The sequence below is a fragment of the Aplidium turbinatum genome, chromosome 8, assembly GCF_918807975.1.
Source record: "Aplidium turbinatum chromosome 8, kaAplTurb1.1, whole genome shotgun sequence".
Taxonomy (NCBI): domain Eukaryota; kingdom Metazoa; phylum Chordata; class Ascidiacea; order Aplousobranchia; family Polyclinidae; genus Aplidium; species Aplidium turbinatum.
The window spans coordinates 22,031,299-22,052,292 of record NC_137479.1 but is presented as its reverse complement, the minus strand read 5'-3'; the positions used below and the strand labels follow the sequence as shown (position 1 = coordinate 22,052,292).

The 20,994-nt window shown below is 36.2% G+C and overlaps 2 protein-coding genes across 2 annotated transcripts; both read right to left on the bottom strand.

The window, feature by feature from the left end:
* Positions 1 to 1,915: 1,915 nt before the first annotated feature.
* On the bottom strand, positions 1,916 to 7,540 carry LOC145775603 (autocrine proliferation repressor protein A-like). The gene is made up of 10 exons (XM_082586918.1): positions 7,469 to 7,540; positions 6,598 to 6,766; positions 6,051 to 6,240; positions 5,517 to 5,772; positions 5,100 to 5,192; positions 4,148 to 4,277; positions 3,734 to 3,939; positions 3,467 to 3,594; positions 2,951 to 3,116; positions 1,916 to 2,373 (listed from the first exon to the last, which is right to left on the bottom strand). The coding sequence occupies exons 1-10, from the start codon at positions 7,481 to 7,483 to the stop codon at positions 2,254 to 2,256; spliced, it is 1,473 nt and encodes a 490-aa protein (XP_082443044.1). The 5' UTR covers positions 7,484 to 7,540; the 3' UTR covers positions 1,916 to 2,253.
* Positions 7,541 to 10,782: 3,242 nt separating this feature from the next.
* Positions 10,783 to 20,658, bottom strand: LOC145775153 (neuronal-specific septin-3-like). The gene is made up of 8 exons (XM_082586382.1): positions 20,515 to 20,658; positions 19,143 to 19,265; positions 17,370 to 17,451; positions 15,315 to 15,452; positions 14,432 to 14,549; positions 13,111 to 13,209; positions 12,469 to 12,617; positions 10,783 to 11,955 (listed from the first exon to the last, which is right to left on the bottom strand). The coding sequence occupies exons 1-8, from the start codon at positions 20,609 to 20,611 to the stop codon at positions 11,733 to 11,735; spliced, it is 1,029 nt and encodes a 342-aa protein (XP_082442508.1). The 5' UTR covers positions 20,612 to 20,658; the 3' UTR covers positions 10,783 to 11,732.
* Positions 20,659 to 20,994: the final 336 nt, after the last annotated feature.

Below are 20,994 nucleotides of genomic sequence, written 5' to 3'. Positions count from 1 at the left end.
CGAAACTCTAAAGCGCTAAACAGGGCCGGATTTAGCTGATGGGGGGCCCGGGGCACTTTTAGATCGGGGGGCCCCCGTGCAAAAAAAATTTTCAAGCCTACGGCGCGAAAAACCATCTCTACGTCTGCAGTAGCATCAGTCCAGTACTGCACAGCATTTTGCAGAAACTTTAAAGGCCAATAGGAAAAAAATAACACAAAATTACATTTTTTTCCACATAAGGGGCCCCTTCAAAAGTCAGGGGGCCCAAAGCAACTGCCCCCTCTGCCCCCCCCCCCCTAAATCCGGGCCTGGCTCTAAAGCTCCTGGACCGAAAAACAGAATAGCTCCTTCATGACAAAGGAAGCATTGTAAACGTTATGCAAATACAAGTAAAGTTTTGTGGATAATCGGGTTTACAACATCTCCAACATTATCCATGATGAGTTAAGATAATGAAAGTTCGCCAATCACTGACTTGCAGTATTGTTAGCGTATTTATTATGTATCTGTCATTACGATAGTAGCTTAGGCTACGTTGTGCTCATGCATCAAATTTTAGGCCTAATAGGTATTGTCAATTAGATGTAAATCCAAAACAAAATAGTTTTATTGCCGTACAGTAGGCTACAACGTTTTAGTTGTTTTTGCAGCCTCAATAGTATGGTTTTTGCCTAAACAGTTAGTTTAGGTTTGACATCTCATTTCAATTATAGCGTATAGTTTGCAACTCTGGCTTATAGATAACGATTGAATCTGATATGTTTTAACTTCTTTTAAAGCAGGTTATACGTTAGCAGCGAGTAGTACATCGTCATTCATTTGCAATAATACAAATAAGAAATAGTATTTCTAAACTTTCCAGAAGTTACTTACAAAATGTCAATTTTCATCTTAAAATTTGAATTTGATAATTATTTTTTAACTGTAAGTATTGCTTTCAAACGCAACAAGGCTAATTAATGACTGCAGCTTCAAATGCAAAAATAATTATTTAAAATGAAGTGATTATTTTAAAATAAAATAATAAGACAAATAAAATAATTATTTTAAAAGCGAAAGAAGGGACGCAGCTAAAGTTCGACTTGCAACATAAAAAAGAAAATGGAACAAAAACCCCAACGAATCATAAGTTTGCGAGTGAAGTTGATAAGTTATCCCACTTTCATTTCACGTGCGCGTCTATTCTGTGATGACTATCTGGCGCCAACTAACGAGTTTTTATTTTAAGAACCTCCACGAACCTCTTGTCAACCGATCTGACCAGTGACCACAGCTATGGCAATAATGATCACTTTATCTGAACTTTCAATGTCATGTGCAATTTTTTTTCGAGATGGTGTACTTCAGAGAAGAAACTTGACTACTTTAGATTTAGCTATCTAAATTTTAATGCAATAAACAAAACATCCCAAGTTAATTTTCAGCAAATGCAAAATGATTGTGTGTGGTCATGTCCTTTACACTGTCCATAGCCTCCTAGTCACACTTTTGCACCCCCAGCTACATATAGGAAAACATCAATTTAACCATCTAAATCTTTGTCCATCAATTCGGTTTGCTTGATCTGCGTCAAGACGTTTATTGGTTGTGCCGGCTGCAAAACTTGGCTCAGAAAAAAACTTCAAAGTAATTGATGGGAATCTTTTTTATGGGACTGAGAAAGCCTCTAATTGGTTATTTCTGGTAGTTTTGTATACTCGTACTCGGTCACTGAGTTTCATAGAGTGAAATTTCCGATTGTTGTCGAAGTGTTGTTGTCTGTGCAATGTTCCATTCACTAGATGCCGCTGAATGGAAAGCAGTCCTTAAAATGCGTTGCTCAAGCGCACACTCCGAGAACCGAACCCTCGCCTATTGATCTTAAGGCTTCTTCTAAACTCAAAGTCGAGCGCTTAACCAACTAAGGTATTGCGATGGACAAATCAACACCAACTGCGTAAAATCAACATTTAATTTTGCTTAGACAATCACGTGTATGAATGTGAATCATTCAAATAAACTACATTCGCTTGCAATCACAAATAACTTCTAAAAAGAACGTGCTTTGTTTAAAGATTCGTATAAAGCTCATCAAAGTCGCAGTCTCAATAACATTTCAGCATAAGTTATAGATACTGTAACAATTCCAAAAAACGACATTTAATTATGTTGAAATAATGTTAGTGAAGCGTTCAAACTACGGTACTATAAGCTTCGAGAAAAAACATTTTTCAGACAAAAATTAAAAATAAAGTTACAAAACTTTGATTTCAGAGAAAACTAAAGCCGGGATTATACAAGAGTTCCTTTGCATGACTCCATGTGGCAATCTGGGAATGGAAAGTTGTCGGGAATAATTTTCGTTTCAGTTGTCATTTCGATTAATGTCCCTTGTGGTCCAGGAAAGGTCATCTGTAAAAATATATATGTAATTCTATCGTAACGAGACAACGCATGCCAAGGTAGAACAAAGATGGAGTTTTGCGTATTCCTCAAGCGTTGATGGATTTATCTGATAGCAATACGTCGTTCGTCCCGATGGCTCAGTTGATTAAGCTCACGATGTTGTGAACACAAAAAGAAACTCAGTAGCCTACTTGGATCATGTGGTGCTGGTTCGACTCTAGGAGTAAGTGAACAACGCTTTTCAAAGACAGTTTTTGGTTTAGCGGCATCTAGTGGATGAAATAATTCACAGACACCATTTAACACTGGGTAGACATTAATCAAACCAGCTACATCGAAAGTAGCGGTGTAAGTTGGGGGTGTAAATACATTTTGCACACTCAATTTAAAATGTGTTAACTTATGTCAATTTTGTATAGACTCCACAAGCTTGTGGTCGTAAAAATAGGGGGTTTACGACCCCAAAAAAGATCAAGAACTACTGCTATATCTTACGACGTATGGTACGTCTCTTTCCACAACAAGACTTCAATGTGACATTTGTTACCAATCTTTGTAAGAATATAGAAACGTCGTAGCCTACCTGAATGAAAAATGCCTTCCAGTGACCGTTAAGAGGACTATTGAACTCTGCATTGTATTTCATATTTCCCATTTGCATTACGTCACTGGGATGCCAGAGATTGGGCTGTACGATTGGAGTAGCAGTGGGGTCAGTCAAATTACCTCGAAGAAGGCGGAAATCTCGTCTGTAAAAACGTAACCCAGTCAGTTATGTTTGAGGAGTATGGAACATTAACTTTGTTTTAGTTAAACAAAAGCAAAGAAAATTATGCTCTGTGAAAAGTGGTTCGAAATGAAATGTTTTTACCATAAAAATAAAAATCACATAGCTTATACTATTTGATTGTTTTGATTAATACATAAAGTTTTGTATTGCTTTCTCTCAAAAGTGTGAAGACGTAACTCCCATGCAAACAAATCTTCCTGAACTGATCTCATGAAACGCTTTCTTTGTGAAACTTTACAACATTCATGTAGAATGAAATAGAAGCAAACTAAATTAATTGAAAGGGAAAGGGCTTGATGCTCACCATACCTTTCTGTAGAAAGTGTTGTTGCAGACCATGCTCTTATCAGTGTTGGTTTAGTATCCAAGGTAACCTCTATACCACCTCCAGTAGCGGTGTTATATAGAGTCCAGGAAATTTTTGGAAGTGTGTAACCCTAAAATAAAGTTTGCATATATTTAAACAGCAGATGTAGTATACATTAGCTTACATAAATCGACTACCTACCCAACAAAATTAACAAGTTTAACAATACTTGAAAGTGGAACACAAATAGATGTGATAGACTTTCATACCTTCATCACACTCAAGTAGAAAGCTTGGATATTAAACATCAGTTGCATCGCGTGTCCAGCACAAGAATGCTCAGCATTTGGAAGCATATTAACATACGTTGGTCCTTTCATGTAGGATAAATAATAATGAGAATCGTCTGGAAGGAAAAATTCATCGCCTCCTGTGCTGAAGACCATCTTCGGCATTGTCAGACGATCAATGTAAGCTATGCAAAATATAAACTGCATATATATAACGTGTAAACAGAGACTCATTGCATATAAAGTGTATAAAGTCTGTTTCTCGTTATTTGTGTTGTTTTTTTTTTTAGTTTAAAATTGATGATACGATAATACTGTAGATTGGTTACATGAGAACAATGTCACATTTTTTACTTTGTAAATAAATCATGAATGAAGGCAATAAAACCTTACAGAAAGGATCAACAATAGCAGCCAATGGAACCATATTGGGATTGTCGAGATCTTTCGTGATATCTTCTGCGTAATAATCTTCGAATGCAAAGCTCCATCCTCCATAAGCTCGGTAGTGATGGTGTAAATTCTATACAAACGTATCTGGCTCAGAACTTCAAAAATGACATGTTAAGATAATAATACTGTACTAAATTTTTAAACAATAACATTAAAAGCCTAAACATATTTTATCAAATGAGTTCTCCATGTTGTTTCACATGCATTGTCAAAAACAGGAAAACAGCCATTCCAACGCATTCCATCTTGTTGTGTTCCCTATCAAACAAGTGTTGCACCGAATCAAGACCATCACAGATATTGGTCTTCTAGTTTTAACTTCACACACCAAACGAGTTCTTAAAAAAATACCGCTGTTAAACTTTTAGCTTAAATTTAGCCTATAGTTAACGGGGTACTTGTGGCATATACAATGCAGAAATCACAAAAGTTGATGATAGACAATGGAATGGAAAAGGGAAAAAAAATGGAAACAGATTGGAAGATTTGTATGATGAAATGGAAAAAGAATGAGATAAAACCTCAGCATGGAGGAGGGAAAAAACTTCTTCCATTCCATCTCACACCGTGAAAACATGTTCCCTATGTTCCCCTTGACATAAGAGCACGGCTAATAAATTAATGGAGATGGTTATGTTGTCAATTGTAATGTAAGTGGCAAGAACTAATATGAAAATGTCCACCAATACACATTGTAAAAATATCCAATCAAAACCTAAAGCAGTTATCATTCAATTGTCAAGTTTTCATGCTATTTAAACCAAATTGGAAGGTAGGCTACATTCCCACATAGCCTACGTTCTGTTCATTCATCAAATCTGCACTGCATCACTATTTTCTAATTTCTTAAAATTACTGGTTAGGCCTACTCTAATTTCTACATTGCATATACCTTCACCATATTCAGTTCATCCATTACAATTGGTGTAATGCATTTCACTCGTTTGGTGTCAACAGCCGCAGTGGTCCAAGTCGTCCAACCTCTCTAAAAATGTGGAATACAACATCGATACAATGTAAAAAAAATCACAGCATGATTATAGCGATTTGATTTTAAAACCTGTTTCCTTTCTAACAAAACTTTCCAGTGAAAAAAAAGCGTTTTACATAATGTAAATTTATTTGAACAGTCTTCATCGGCACTCTTGAACCGCAAACAAAAAAACTGATGTTTGGGTAAGTTGGAAAAGGATTTGGAAATATGAAAGCTGACTAAATGTTGATGATTGATAAGTGAACACACAAGTTAATGTGCTTCAGATATCAAGGTTGCGTAATGGCCAAAAAGTTGATTACCAGAATATTATACCTTGGACGCGCCTCCGACGCAAAAGTTTGCAATATTTTTTCCTACTGTTCTATTGACAAAGTCTGTAACGGTATCCATTGCTTTCACAGCAGCTTTGGTCATTGGCAATCTAAGTAACCACTCTGGCTTGGTTGGATCTTCTAAAAAGTGTCTCCAGGTATAGGCAATGATGGCGTCTTCCGATCTGGATTTATTTAGTGGGTCTTCTTTGAAAACCATATGCTGGTTTGGAATTTGTTTCAAATCGGCAGTAACACTGAAATACAATAATATTTTAAATTTTTTAATTAAATGGTTTGTAAGTTAATAATTTATGGACCCTACACATAACTTAATTTTGATTGATTCGTGAAAGTATATCCGTCAAGTTATTTGATTGGAGATAGGTTATTCCAAGAAAAACAATGCAAACAAATCTTCCTGAAGTGATCTCATGAAACGCTTGCTTTGTGAAAAGTGTTTCGCTAATTTTGGTCACACTATGGTTAATTTAACATTGAATCTACGGTATAAAACAGCTTATATTGTCTGAACCTTTTGCTTGAGTCAGCTATCAGCCCAGTCAACATCACGAATTCGTCAGTGACTTCAGGTGTACTTTCTGTGTTGTCATTACTGCCACCGTCAATCAAAAGGTAGCCTGAATTTTCCATAGCAGGATCGAATTCATTAGGAATGTGAATAACGAGAAAATGCCACCATAGTGACCGAGTGGTGTCAGCATCTAGAATTATAAGCGTTTTTAAAATACAATAGATACATGGTGGCCACGTTAAAAGGGGGTTACATAAAGATTGTTTTCGCTCAAAATAATATCTTTTGAAAAATCTTGTAAAAAGTACAAAATTACTCACAAACTTTTATTAAATTTTTTCAGCCGTGAAAAAAAACATATCAAACAATAGCTTAATTTTTTTTTAAATCTATATAAAACTTAAAAACTTTCTTGTACAATCACACATTAGTTAATGATATCATAAAAGTTCAGATGGTATATTTGCAACTCATGCATTTCAGGGTAGTCTGTAACTTAACATTAACTGTTTGTAACTGCCCTATGAACATGAAATGCTTTCCTAACCTGTTAGCCACTTTTGTGACGTCATGTTGATAAGGTAGGAAGTGTGATCGGCATCCTTGTATGTCCAGTCCTTGATCACGGTGTAGCTGTAGTGTCCATCATCCTTCCATACGTAATCATCAAGAGGATTGGCAGTTATCACTGTCGCAAGACAAAGCACTTCGCAGAGCTGTTAAATGAAGAACCATTGTTCGTGCATCCAACTCGAAATTCAAATATTAAAGAATAATTTATATTAAGCTAGCCTAAAAGATTAAGGGTCTGTAAAATTGATGATTCTCTGAAAGGACCGTGCCTGCAAAGTAGTTAGGCACCTTTGTCATCAAACCAAGATATGAAGCTATATTTAAATTCGAAAAGATTGAGGTTATAAAGAAAAAAATGATGATCTAGAATCTAGATGAAAGGTAAACAGAACTACAAAAGTTCTCAAAAATGCATATTTTATGCACACATGAATTTAAGGAAAATAAAAATTGAAAAAGGTAAGCGCAAAATTGGCCTCTCTTCGAAAAGATTTGAAAATTCACTTCTGCTTCAAACGCTGATCATCAAACAGATTCAGGCATAGGATTTGTTATTTGTAGGCTATGACCCAAGCGGATGTAAAACCACATTTATTGACTCTGACGTAAATTTTCCATTTACCTGATGAGAAAGTACTTCGCTAATACGCTATCAACGTAATAAGAAAATAGGTACGTCAATGTTTGAAGTCAAATTATGGTATCTACAAGGCACGGCAACTGATAACGAATTAATTAATAAACTTTTTTTTCAATTCGGATACATTTTATTAAATTTTTAATTCAGCATTTCGCACGGTTAATTACATGATTACAGCCATTAAACAGCAGCTATTTCAACTCACCTTCAGAACACCCATCGCCACCAAAAAGTTAAGAAAATCCAGATTACGTAAAGCTGTCTTTTAGCATTTGTCAGAATGCAAGCGAAAAATTAAAATGCATTACAATATTAAGCGGATGAAGTAGCGAGTAAACAAAACAGCACGTGATTTTATTGCAATGCAAATAACAAACACCGGAGGTTATCAGAATTTAAAAATTATTAACAAGGTCATAAATTAAGCAGATGTTTCTGCATGCATAAGCCCGCACTCTCAGCTCTACTGAAAAATAACCTTCATGGTATGAATTGTTAACTTGTCAATTATTATTATTCATGTTTGGGTTACTGAGTCCATCGTGAGAAGGAAATTTTTGTAGACGTGACCACATTGATAACCATCTTTTTGAGCAAAATTCTTTTTTCATGATCTAACGTAAGTTTGAACAATTGTATGGGCTAGATCTAAAACTCCATGCAAATCGTACCTTGTGGCGCACCTCCTGGCGAGGACCTACTTCGGCCAACTTAAGTCGAACTATATGTAAATAGAATTCGAACATTGTAATTCCAATAAGCACAAGCAGCTGGGTTTGGCTCTATGACTATTAAGGCGATTCGAAAATCAAATTTCAAAATTTAACCTATCGCTCATGGATTGTAGCAATATGTAGAGCATTCCTGTAAAATATTTTGTAATACAACGCTCTAACTTTAAACATTTAAGCGTTTAAAGATTAGGTATTTACAACTTTTGATAAGGCGATTCACCAAACTTGAATGCGTAGCGCCTGAATCACGTGATCCAAATAGCGCTCTGTGATTGCGCAGTTCCATGGAAACGTTGTCTGTGACGACACAATGAGTGATTTAACGATTGGGAGTAAGCTCCAGAAAGTCAGACAAGAAGCAGTTTTCAGCTGAAATGTTTGCTACAGTGCAATTCTAGGTTGGTGAATAACATTAAGGCTACTATGTGTTTAAAACTTATATAGTTGTTATGTAGCCTAGCTTTCCCGAGAAACTCGAAGCAGTTGTCATTCGAGAATATTAGGGTTTTTGCAGGTGATTGCTTTGACCTTTGATGTAGCCTAATTTCTGCTCGGTGCTAATAATACATTGGACATGTCACACCTTTTGGGAAAGCTGCAGAGCCCGCAGCTGTTGAAATAACAAATTTTTTAGAGGAATACCTCATCGACAACTGGTTGGTTGTAGGAGCAGACTCCACTGCTGTTAATACTGGGAAAAATAATGGAATAATTGCCAGGTGTGAACGACACATTGGCCACCGTCTCCAATGGAATATATGCATGTTGCATACCAATGAGCTCCTATTGCGACATTTATTCCAAAAGCTTGATGGAGCAACTTCTGGAAGTGCTTCCTTCAAAGGGCCGATCGGAAAAATTCTACCGCATGTTGAAGACCTTGAATGGGATGCAAAATTTCTGCCAATTGAAGGCCCAAAATTACAAGTACCACCTGCAGACCGGACTCTTGCAGACCTATCTCTGATCTTTCCACAGATCAAAGATATCTTCTTCTTCTTTCTGTGACATCAATTCAAGGTGGAAAAATTTTAGACAGCTTGAAGCATTTGAAGCCCGGTCCAATTTCTCATTCACGATGACTTACACTCGCATGTCGATTATGTCGGCTTTACATGTCAAAGCATGCTCTGCAGGGGACGATTGTTGATGCTCTCCAGAAGTTGGTAGCATTTATTGCCACTAATTATGCTCCACTGTGGTTTGAGATAAAAAGCAATCCATACATTCACCATGCCCCATTTCATGTTCTCCGTCAGGTCAAGCTGCTACATCTTCTTCCTGCGGATACTCGGGAAGTTGTTGCTCCTTATATAAAGTCGTGGCATGCTCACAGTGAGAGCCTCCTTCTAGCGATGGTAAGCAATGACGACCCTGCTGTTCGATCTTTTGCTGTGAGAATTTTGGAAAATATTCGTAAGGGCAACAACACTGGTGATGTTTCCATCCGCACATTCATACCTCCAAAATTAAACTGGAATGCCGACTCACTGTGCTCGTTAATTAATTGGGAGGATACCACACCTACAGAGTCCGTATTAACTTCTCACTTGACCTTGGACGAATTAAAGAATTTAAAGAATACGAAGTTTGAATGCGCACATTTCCCTTGTCATACTCAGGCTGTGGAGCGCCTTATCCGGGAAGTGACCAACGCCTGCGGAAGTGTGGCTGGCTACCAACGACGGGATGGCTTTATTCGAGCTAGATTAGCTTCAAGGAGAGTCACTCCAAAAGCAAATACAAAATCCGACTTTGTTGCTATGACCACGATTTAATATTTGCTAGTGAGCACGGTTATATCGTTCTGATTGCTTTTTCTGTTGATGTGGTTCAATATTGCAATTTTCTTGGCACATATTTTATAGGTAAACGTTAAAGTCGTGCATTTCCATGTGATTTTTAATTTGTAGTTGTTACTACGTCCATAAATTATGCATGAGGTTGTTGTATGTTAGTGTTTACTGCAGTCCTACAACAAAGCAGATGATTGACGATTTAAGACGATCGAGATTATACTCTTGATATAGAGTTGAATATTGAATAAGCCACATTTGTTGCTGACTGAACAACAGCAGGGTTGCCAGAGTGATCGTGAAAGATTGCGCAGAAGACGCTGAACCTGCTTTTGAAGAAAAAGTGGCCATTACACTGGTTCTTATTGCAATTTAGCTCTTTAGGGTTTCCAAATTTTTCTGTTTTTACAATTTTGCACACTTAAATTCTTAAAACAATTAGTTTCTGGCAACTCTGTCCTTGTTACAATCGCCTGATCATAAAATCGCCTCAATGTTTAAAGTTATGCAAAACACAAAAAAAGTTGCTTTGAATTAGTGTTAGGAAAGGTTAAAGGTTGCTTGATTGATAGGTTAAATTTTGATTTTTTATAATTTTTGAAATTTCGAATCGCCTTAATGACTATGTCGTTCTTGAATATCCCATTCGCAAGGCACCAAATGGAATGCATTGTATGGCAGCACTGGAGAAGCTACACTGACCTGGATTACCACCACCTGCTCTGAAATCGGAGCAATCACGTCACACACGAAAGTAGAAGATCGATACCCCGCCAATGAAGTTGAAATGTGAGAATATCATGAAGGATGTAGCCTACAACGTGCTTGAATATTTGCTTGGGTAGGATAGCAAAATACTGAAGAAGAGCTTTCATTTTTTCAGTTGCAATCTTTTTTCTTTGCACGACCTTGTTGCTGCACGTCGCTACTCAGACTGAAAACTTAAGGAACGTTTTTTGGATGTTTGTTAAACTACAATCGACTTGAGTGTAACTGCATGTCTTGTTTATTGGAAACAAACCAAACACCTTGGATAGTAACAAACACAAAAAAGCAACAGCAAATTCTGGAATAAATAAAAAAACAACCACTTAAATTCCATTTAATTCAAACATACATTCATTTCAACGTTCTGTTCTCACTTGAGCAGAATGTATTATTTTAATAGTAAGTAACCTGCTTCCTAACCTGGATAAGCCAAGATGCTAAAATGATTTTAACAAAATTTAACTGATGCAAAGAATACACGCAATGCTATATGCCACGATAAAAATCTTATGCATTTTAAAAGGAGTAAAATTATTTTAATATAGTTCTTTTTTTGAAGTTTAGATGATAATTTTTTTCTAAAAATTTAAGACAAGATAGTTTGCGTTCTTTGGAGGAACCTTGCAAAACCCTGGCATGTGTAATTCAAAGCCTCCTGCAAGTATTCGAAACTGTCGAGAGCAAAATTCCACAAAGATGGGTCAGTCCCAGGATAATTTTTTTTCAAAATCTATCAAACCGATACGACAGAAGACATGAAAGAGAAAGGCTTAAATATTTTTATGTAAAACACGTTGATTAACTATCAAAAAATCTAATCCATCCAAATATTATATAATATATCTACTTGGAGCAGGAAAAAAACAGCAAAATTTAATTAAGAATGAATAACGTTGCAGACGCAATAAAGAATTATATCAGGTAGTAATGGCTTTTACATTATCACAGAAAAATAGTAAAAGTCATTCAAATTGAACTCAATCTCACAAGTTGCATCACAACAAGCTGTCGCTTTAGTCATGAATTTAGTAAAAACTTGGCACTATGTTATCAAAACCCAACAACCCCCAGTAAATAATGCTTAAGAAAAAAAGTCTTGACTTCAAAATCACATTTAATTTCTCTAACAGCCTTTACACAAATAGTCTTTACTAGTAGAATTTTAATTTGTTTACGATTTTTTTGAAGAATTTTCTGAAGTAGATTTTGAAGCTATTTTGTTGGCAGGAAGGTGTTCCATACTTTTTTGAACAGGAACATTTAAACTTTGAGGAGAGGCGGGAGCGGAGCTAACTGCATCAAGTGGCACCTCCTTCAGTGTTTCCAACCTCTTATGACGGTAAAATTCGTAATGTACCTGGGCAGTCACTTCTTTCAAGTCTTGCAAATGTGTTCTAAGATTTTAAAATCAATTTTAATTTTGGGTTTAAATTACATTAAATTTCACACATGTTTTAACAAATGAACGCTTATTAAACATTTGACAGGGTTAAATTAAAATACTGTAGGTAACCTTAATGCATGCATATAACAGTAAGCCTACAGTAACCTTGGTAGGCTTATTTGAAACCGTTTGTGCTGATTTAAAAGATTTGATGGTTGAAAGATGCATTATTACAAAAAATGGAGGGTAAAATTTTTGGATTAAGTAGGCTATGTTTTGTGCCTAAAAAGGCACTGTAATATTTCATAAAAAAATGCTTCAATTCAAAATCAAAATGATACCATTAAACAGAGGAAACCAATTTTTTGGTATTTTTTCCCATGCTTTCAAATAATATGTTGGACTTAAGAGGAAGTGCATAAAATAACTAATCGAAATTAATCACAAGCAAACGCGGTGATATTTAATGATTTCAAATATTATTCAATTAACACGCTTAGCCTACTACAAAAACCACAATTACCTTATAATCATGTTTCGCAGATGAATGAATTCACAATGTGCTTCATTTTCAACTTCAATTATTCCCCATTTTGTTTTTCTTCCGAGCACACTCTTTGTCCCCATCTGGTGACGAGAAGACGAGCCTACAATGGCAAAAGGTAGACGACTCTGCAATGCAAAGGTTTTGCTTGCAAAACAGTTGATATTTATTAAGTAATTTAAACGTAAAAACTGAGATATTTTAGTTAAAAGAGAGTGAAACTCAAATTGGAGTGTATTTGCTCAAGTGTCCTTCTATGTATACTGTGTAACATATACCAGATGCCATAGCATTTGCTGACATTTAGGGCAATTTTTGATACGTGTTTCATTTTCACCAATCACCATAAATGTGCAAGAAAAACATAATTTTAGACTTTTAAGACAGCATGAAACCTGACAAAGCCAAAAACACGTTTATTTATTACACTAATGTAATTCCTCTTAAATTTACAAGAACTTAACTTAAGCTAAGGCTTGAAAAGGGCTGTATGACTAGCCGAAAACGTTAGCTTATTGTTTTTTGTTTTTATAATGTTAAATGTAGTGTTGTTGCTGGGTTATGTCTGTTTATGGTTTAAAAAAGTTACCTCTCTACCCAAATTGTATTAACTAAGCTCACTTGCAAACTTTGATTGTTTTCTTTCTCAGCATCGTCATGATCATGATTTTCAATATCTGGGTATACTCTGATGGTATGTTTTATTAAATCTTCTTGAATCTAAAATACAACACGTCAAGTCACTTTTTCATACCATATTTAAATCCACTACAGCATCATAACGCTTGTAGGCTACATGTTTGGTGAATATCGAAGGGTTGCTTTTCAGTTTCTGGTGTTCCAGTGTTGGTAAAACATACCATCCACTCTAGGACAAACATAACCTGAAGCATCCGTGCACCGCTACCAAAAAAACAGTTGTGACAGATTTGCTTCAGAACGATATTTATTTTCGAATGGAATGTTGTTACAAATTATGCGTAAAGTTCTAAGCGAAAGATTTGTGACGAGAAAGTAAATTACTCCAATTTGCCACCACGCATGCAGAACATGTGATAACTCACATCAGATCTATTAAAAGTTTGAATTCTTTTGTCTGTACCATGGATGGTACCGCAGGTACATCACTGTAGGCCTACATCCAAACCCAATCAACATAAAACGTTAAAAATCTTGATTCGTATAATTCATTGGTTTGAGGGCACGCCTGTTCTCATGAAAAACAAAACTGTCACTTCAAAAGTGACAGTTTCCTGCTACGCCAAATAAGGACTCAGTCAGCAAAACGTTTAAAGGCGTTGAATCAATGCAAAAATGAAGCTACTCTGCTCAGTTGCATTATAATTTGCACAATTGTATGCAACGCGGATGTGAAAACGCTTAAATTCAATGGAAGTTCTCAAGTTATGCTTTTAGCTTTTGTTTACACAAAATAAGGCTTCTGACAAACGCCGGTTTGCAAGTAGCCTAATAATTGTTTTTCAAAGCACGTGGTAACAGAGGTGCTAAATTTCTTGTTTAGTGACTTGTTATTGCTAATATAGCTTTTTAGTCTACCTAGAAAGGTAGCATGCAAAGCATTGCGTCGATACACCAAATGCCTTTGTGCATAGGCTACTGTGGTAAAATCCTAATAAAAGTTGTAAACGTTCGGTAAACAACCGAATGTAATTAACGACTTTATACATTCTGTCCACAAAACAAAAGGACAATTTTACTTAGGTAAGTTAACGTAGGAAGCAAACATATATTTTTGTTGATTGAACTTTTCATCAACCACGTACAACGTAATTGAACATTAAAACACCCGACGAATCAATGTAAGAAACACGGATTTTGCTAGATGGGCGTCTTTTTGTTCTATATAAGAAAGAAGGTATGTGACGCAAATGTGTGCAGTCAAAAACTAAAGTCAGTGATTTAACTTTTTTTGCAAACTTACTCGCAGTTTGAATTCCTTTTTCTCGTTTGCAGTTAAAGAATCCGATTTGGCAATTACTGGGATAACGTTGGCAACTTTCACGAGTTTTTTCAACACTTCAATATCTACAGGACGCAAGCTGAAATAGTAAAATATGCTGATTTAAAAAATTACTTATCAAATAAATAAAATCTAACTTGTATAGTAGTTGTACAAGAGTTTGCTAGCCAATTAAAAAATCTACTTTTGCTGGTAGCTGTTACTACCATTAAACATTAAACCAGAAACTTAAACTATCTTATTGAAGCTCAATTCAAACACCAATAAATCATTTTCCATTTTAATCCTGTTAACTTCATAAACTGATGCATGCATTGCGAAGCAGCTGTAGAGTTATATTTATTATACGACGAACTCAGGATTGTTACAGGGTACATTACATCCAACCTTCAACACGAAAAAGAAACATGATGAAGACAAACGAATTTATTTTCAGTCAAGTCGGTTCAATCATAAACAGCTAAAAATCGATTTCGATCAGCTAGCAGCTATAGATCATCTTCAGTTAAGCTTATTTAAATAAGTGTATAATATTCTATTTGAATAAGCTTAAGTGAAAACGATCCGACTGCTAGCTGATCGAATTTACAGCTATTTACAGTATGATTGAACTGACTTGAGTGAAAATAAATCCGTTTGTATTACATGACATGTAACCGAGTCGTTCATATCAAGCATTGTTGTGGGTTTTACCCCAGTCAGAAGATATTCCATTTTCTTGATTAAAATGATGAATCAGTAGGCTGTTTCAATAAAAAATATTTGTCAAGTAGGCTACTTCAAAATTGATTTGTCCAATCAGGACTGAAGCCTACTTATTCTGCACACAATAGAGATCGCTTACGAATGTCCAGTTGGAGGTATAAAATAAATGCAGCAGTGAACTCGAGTGTCTGGGATCCGCTTTCGTCTTTTAATTGAAATCTCCTCGTTCAAGTATTTTTCATACTGATCGTTGATATGTTGCAAAATTGGTTGCCAGCTGCAAGAACATGCTATTAAAACGTTGTGTCAAAGATTACACTATTTCAATTGATTCTTTAATTATAAAAAATGAGAACTTTATCTTGTCTCTCAACGTGAAGTTTAGTATGAATTTGTTTCCAGAAAATATTTATCGTATTTAGCTAGTTCTTACTCTGCTCTATCACTTCACATTTGTAGATCAAATGAAGAAGTATGACAAACTTTTTCAATAGCCGGAACCTCTACTCACACATGTAATTGTCACATGCCTCATGCTGCAGTTTAATACATTTTATCACCTATTACCGCAAGGGTTCTTAAACCTTTTTTTAACTCGGATCCCTTAAAAAAAATTTGGTTTGCGTGGACCCCTTTATGGCCTATTCCGAAAAACTTTTTTGATCAGCATGAATTGGACATGGCGAAATAAAATTAAAATGTATTGGTGACAAAATTTATTACCATTTGAATAAGCACCTTCTGATGATCTTCCTTTTAGGGTGAAACAGGCTGTCAAGGGTTTAGACTTTAGAGAGTAGTAACTAGTAACTATATATTTGATGTGAGGTAACAAAATTTATGTTTTATTAAATTTAAGAAATAACGAATGCAGATTGTTTTTCAATATCTTTGATTTAATTTCATTAATGTGAAGGATGCTGCTGTTTGTCTTCAACAAAAACATGAAATTGCGGCTTCGTCTTTGATAGGGCAACACGCATGCTATCCTTTGCATCCAGCCGGTTTTGACTCTTTGTTTTGATAGTTACCGAGGATGAAAATCCTGACTCACATAAATATGTAGTCCAAAAGGGATTATAGCAGCCACGGCTTTCTTTACCAAAAGGAGATATGCATATTGCATAAACCTTTCACAATCTTAACCTAGCCTAGCTGACGTCTAGCTTAGCTGCAACTGATAAAATTTTGCAATGTTCAAATAGCGGCAAAAACAACAATGTGGAAAGTGGCGTAATCAACGTACGCAACAAAAAACTGTACGTAACAAAGAATACAATGCGACAACAATTATCTGGAAACGCCAAACTAGAAATCATCAGCGTTGTTTGAAGTTAACATCTTTTCTTTTGAAAAAGCATTCCATTTCTGAAATTATACACTAAGATTTCCATTGGGCCTTCATGGACCCCCTAAAACTAGTCCGCGTACCCCTTGGAGGTCCACGGACCCCAGTTTAAGAACCCCTGTATTACCGTATGTCAATATAATCCAACAAAATACGATTAGGGTTATGAAATGAACATGGGAAGGAAAACCACTTTCAACGTTACCAAAGAAAAGTATGATAAATAAAATTACAGCTTCACTTCACTGGACTTGACTTTTCCACAATTTCGGTAAATCAAATGAAATCTCCTTCATTGAGAAAGACAGTTAAAAAGTGACCATAGCACGCTGTTTTTCTTAACAAAGCCTTTGCAGTAGGCTAGATGTAAAGCAACTATACAGGTAGTTGAATTAACAAGTAACCATAAGCATGCAGTGAGTATCCAGGCCTGATGCTTACAGCGCAATGCAGGTTATCATAACAAGATTTATTGAACTAAGTTACTATCGGTGCCAATTGTCATTTTACGGTAAACAGAGATTATTTACGATAAACAGAAGCCTTTCTACTGTCAGACGTGTGTCAGACGTATTAGATATCCCTGGACAAAGCCAATCTTACTGCATGAATTATTGTTTTTCAGCTGTAGTGTAGTGTACATCAGTTGTAGTTGCTGTAGCTGTAGCTGTAATACAGTTGTAGTTGTAGTGTACAGTTGAAAGAGCCAACTTTTCTATCAAACGAACAACTCAATTAAAACCAAATGTCTTGACATACTTTACCTTAGCACATAATAACTTTAGGTTAATGTAACTTTCCAGTCCTGTAAATAAATGCTCTTATATTTGAAGACTTAAATCTTACCAATTGCTATTGTCGACTTGATCTCCAAATCCTGGAGTGTCAGTGACTGTCAGTTTCAAACGAATTCCTTTTTCTTCTATCACTGAAAAAATATACAGCCATATTTACATTACTTACAGTCTTCTTGTGCAACGCATATCTAAAGAAATTTTGCGCCTTCGCTAAAAATTACTAGATAAATGTTCTGATTTTATTTGACAAGATTTGTTGATAATCCGATTCAGATCCATGCGAAAAGCCAGAATTCTATATTTTGAAAGATTCTTGGGAAAGATTGGGTAATGGTAATGCAAAAAATGTTTCCCCCAAAAAAATTAAAGTAGCCACATAGTGTAAAATTCTATAAGAGGATTCGTAGTTGAGAGGGTTACCTTGCAAACTGTGCTCATTTTTATATTTTTATCGTGGTGTTCTTCAAACCAACAATCACTTTGGTTCCAAACAAAGATGATTCGTACTTTGTTTGGAACCAAAGTGATAAAAATGAGCACCGTTTGCAAGGCAGATAGGCCTACTTCTGAAAATGGGATTTAATGCTGGCTTACCGTAAGTTTGTTTTAATAGCCAGTGTTGTACGCGTCAATAAAATAAATTGACGGCGTCAGCGTCAGCGCGAATTGCCTAAAAACTTTACGGCGTAAAGTACTGCGTCAGCTGATAAAGAAATTGACAGCGTCAGCGCTAATTTCTAGCGCTATTTTAGCCAGGGTCTCACAAAACGGAAGTATTTCAACTAAGTGTAGGCTAACAATAGCTATAAAAAAGAGCAGGTTTTATGTTTTGAGACTGTATTGTAATTAGCTGCTTTAGCTTATCAGTTATTTCTTTGTAGAAACACAAGCATTTCAAACATTTGCTTGACAATCTGCTGCGATTGGGACGCATAATGTCCTTTCCAAGCGAAAACATGCGTTCCACAGCAGCGCTGAATGGTATTGTTGTGTTGTGTTTCAAAAAGAAGCCTTGAAAACGTTTGCTCCGGAAGGTAGCCTATCACTGTTCCAAGCGTGCTGTGATAGCTTAGCATATATACATCTTATTTTTACGAAGTCCATTGCACCAACATCGCTATTTTCAGGGGCATAGAGCTCTTGAAATAAAATTGCTTCAACCTCTGCGATGACATTCATTGATTTTTCGCTTTCTCTTTCTGATCCCTCGTTCTCGATACTGCTCACGATATGAGTGATCACTATTTGGCAAACTTCTTCTGCTTGTATTCCAGGGAGCCACTTCAACCAACGTGAAAGCGGTAATTCGGATGAGTCGCGCTGGCCAGAATACATTGTGAAACGAGATTTTCCATGAAAACGAAAATAACGCTTGACGCTTAAAATCGGCAAAATACTGTAGTTGAAGGCGCTATCACTTTCGTCAACTAGAAAATAAACTGACGGCGCCAGTCTCAGCGTCAACAAAAACTTCACGCCGTCAAATGACACCGTCAAATTGACGGCGTCAACGTACAACACTGTCTATAGCCTACCTTACATTGTAAAGTAAAGCTTAATTTATTTGCTTCTGCAGTTAGCACCTTAATCCAATAGGTGTTATCAATCGTTTATTAACAAACAATTCAATCGTCATACCGAATTTGAAAAACATTTCAAAATATTTTGTTGCACTTTCTTCACACAGATTTTGTCAGTTGCTTTCTTGAAATTGATATTGGTGGGCCTGGGGTTAAGTCCTTTCACATCTCGTTTTTATCTGGCTCTGTTGAAGTAAGATTCTGAAGCGTTTTCAATAGGAATTAAAAGTACATTTTGCTACCGTGACTTATAGAATTGATTTCGACAGTCTTGGGGGTCGTGTAGTCGTCTTCAGGCATGCGTCGACTGACAGATGATTTGAAAATTGTGTTTACAAGTGTAGATTTTCCGAGACCTGAACCGCCTGCAACAAAAAAAATAATGTCTGTAAATATGGAAAAACTAGTAAGATAAGGGCAGCTTTGTTTCCTCGTTGTCGTTTATATAAAGCAGAACGTTTGTTGTCAGCAGAGAGGTAGGACAGCTCGGAGCCATTTTGTGGTCAATCATCATTCTAACAGTGCTTGTTTTACAGCGTCATATGATTTGTAGTGAAAAGCTGACCATCACGAAGTGTAGCCTAAACAGAATGTTTCAATTTTAAATCATACAAATGACTTGAGATTTCAACACATGGGCAAGACAATCTCCAAGTAAACTACTGTACAATAAAATAATTCATAGATTACAGTTTAGCTCAGTCTGCCCATAGGTCATACCAAAGACTTTAAAAAGGGTACCGATTGTGTTCTTTCTTGCATAACGCAGTGAGGATAAATCGGGTAATAATCTGGTGACATATAACCCTCTTCCAATCTGCCTTGAGCCAGCATGGAAGCAGTACGGCTCATAAAATCACATGGAACCTTGTCAAGTAACCCATGTTGATGCGCAATCTGCTGCAAGCAGAGATAGTGAATGATTATGATTACAGTCTGCCCAGTAAGCTCGGTGTCCTCCCAGTTACCTCAGCGGCACGCGGCGCTGGTTTGGCTTTCGTGGTGTGCGCTTGAGCAAAGCATTTCAAGACTGATCTCCATTCAGTGGCACCTATTAAATGGAATAATTCCCGAGCAACAACATTACAATAATCAGAAATTTCGCTCTGCCCATCTCGGTAACCGACCCTGGGTCAAAACTCAAAAGCCTTTATAAGTGTGCGCAACTACCAGAAATAACCTATCAAAGGCTTTGTCAGTCCGAGAATAAAGATTCAAAACCAACTACCGGAACCCTCATTCTGTATAAGCTCAGGGTTTCCGTGAGAAAATTAAGTTACTTAACCTACAGATGAGTTGTGAAATAGATAAAGCTTCGTTGTAAACAATTGTCAATGTTGTTTTTCAAGTAAATTTGTTTCCAAAGCATATTAGCCTACAAGGTATAGCCTATTTATGTGAAGGCAAAAATGATTTACAAAGTTCAGGCACGTAAAGTAATTAATGTCATTTAAGTTCTCTAGGCTAAGCGAAACCGTTACCACATTATTGTCTTCCTCACCAACACAAAATTTCTCACAGATAAACGTAGCTTAAAAACGTCCTTTTTCCTATCCTAAAACAGCTCTTGTGGAATCGCTCGACATTTTCGTTTAGGATAGCTAATGTACTCACCAACTACCATAATATTGAATTCGAAGCCTTGTCTCAAAGCTTTTTTCCGTATCTGCTCCGTCAAGGTGTCAATGCCAATATATCCTTCTAGCTTCATGACTGCTATTACAGCTTTGTTTAAAACTATTAAAAAAAGAGGTTCGATTTGCTGTGAAGAAAAAAAAAAGCATTTCATTATATTTTTCTAGACAGATTATAGGCTTAATGCTACAGCATGTAGGCATATACAGTGCGAAGGAAGACTACAAATGGTTATTGCAGCGTTGCTTGAAAAAGCCATGAATCATCCAGACCAGGGGTCACCAAACTTTTTTCTCTGAAGGCCGGATTGTTGCGAGATTAACAGCTGCGGGCCGGATGCAAATTGCGAAAAGATATACAACTATTTAGAATCTCCATTGACTTGAATTGAACACAGTAAATAACAAAGTCAGCGATGGAATATAGCAAAGTTGTGATGAAAATCGAAAGGTTGCTAGA

What these genes read in the sequence shown, in the direction of transcription:
- LOC145775603 (XM_082586918.1), bottom strand. An exon ending in ATAGCTGACTCAAGCAAAAG is followed by an intron (nt 5,773 to 6,050) that starts GTTCAGACAATA and finishes ATTGTATTTCAG; the next exon opens with TGTTACTGCCGATTTGAAAC. An exon ending in TGCTATTGTTGATCCTTTCT is followed by an intron (nt 3,940 to 4,147) that starts GTAAGGTTTTAT and finishes TATTTTGCATAG; the next exon opens with CTTACATTGATCGTCTGACA.
- LOC145775153 (XM_082586382.1), bottom strand. Translation starts at nt 20,611, where the DNA reads ATGAAGCTAGAAGGATATATTGGCATTGACACCTTGACGGAGCAGATA. An exon ending in ATTCAATATTATGGTAGTTG is followed by an intron (nt 19,266 to 20,514) that starts GTGAGTACATTA and finishes TTTTTGTTGCAG; the next exon opens with GCGGTTCAGGTCTCGGAAAA. An exon ending in ATACCTCCAACTGGACATTC is followed by an intron (nt 14,550 to 15,314) that starts GTAAGCGATCTC and finishes TTACTATTTCAG; the next exon opens with CTTGCGTCCTGTAGATATTG.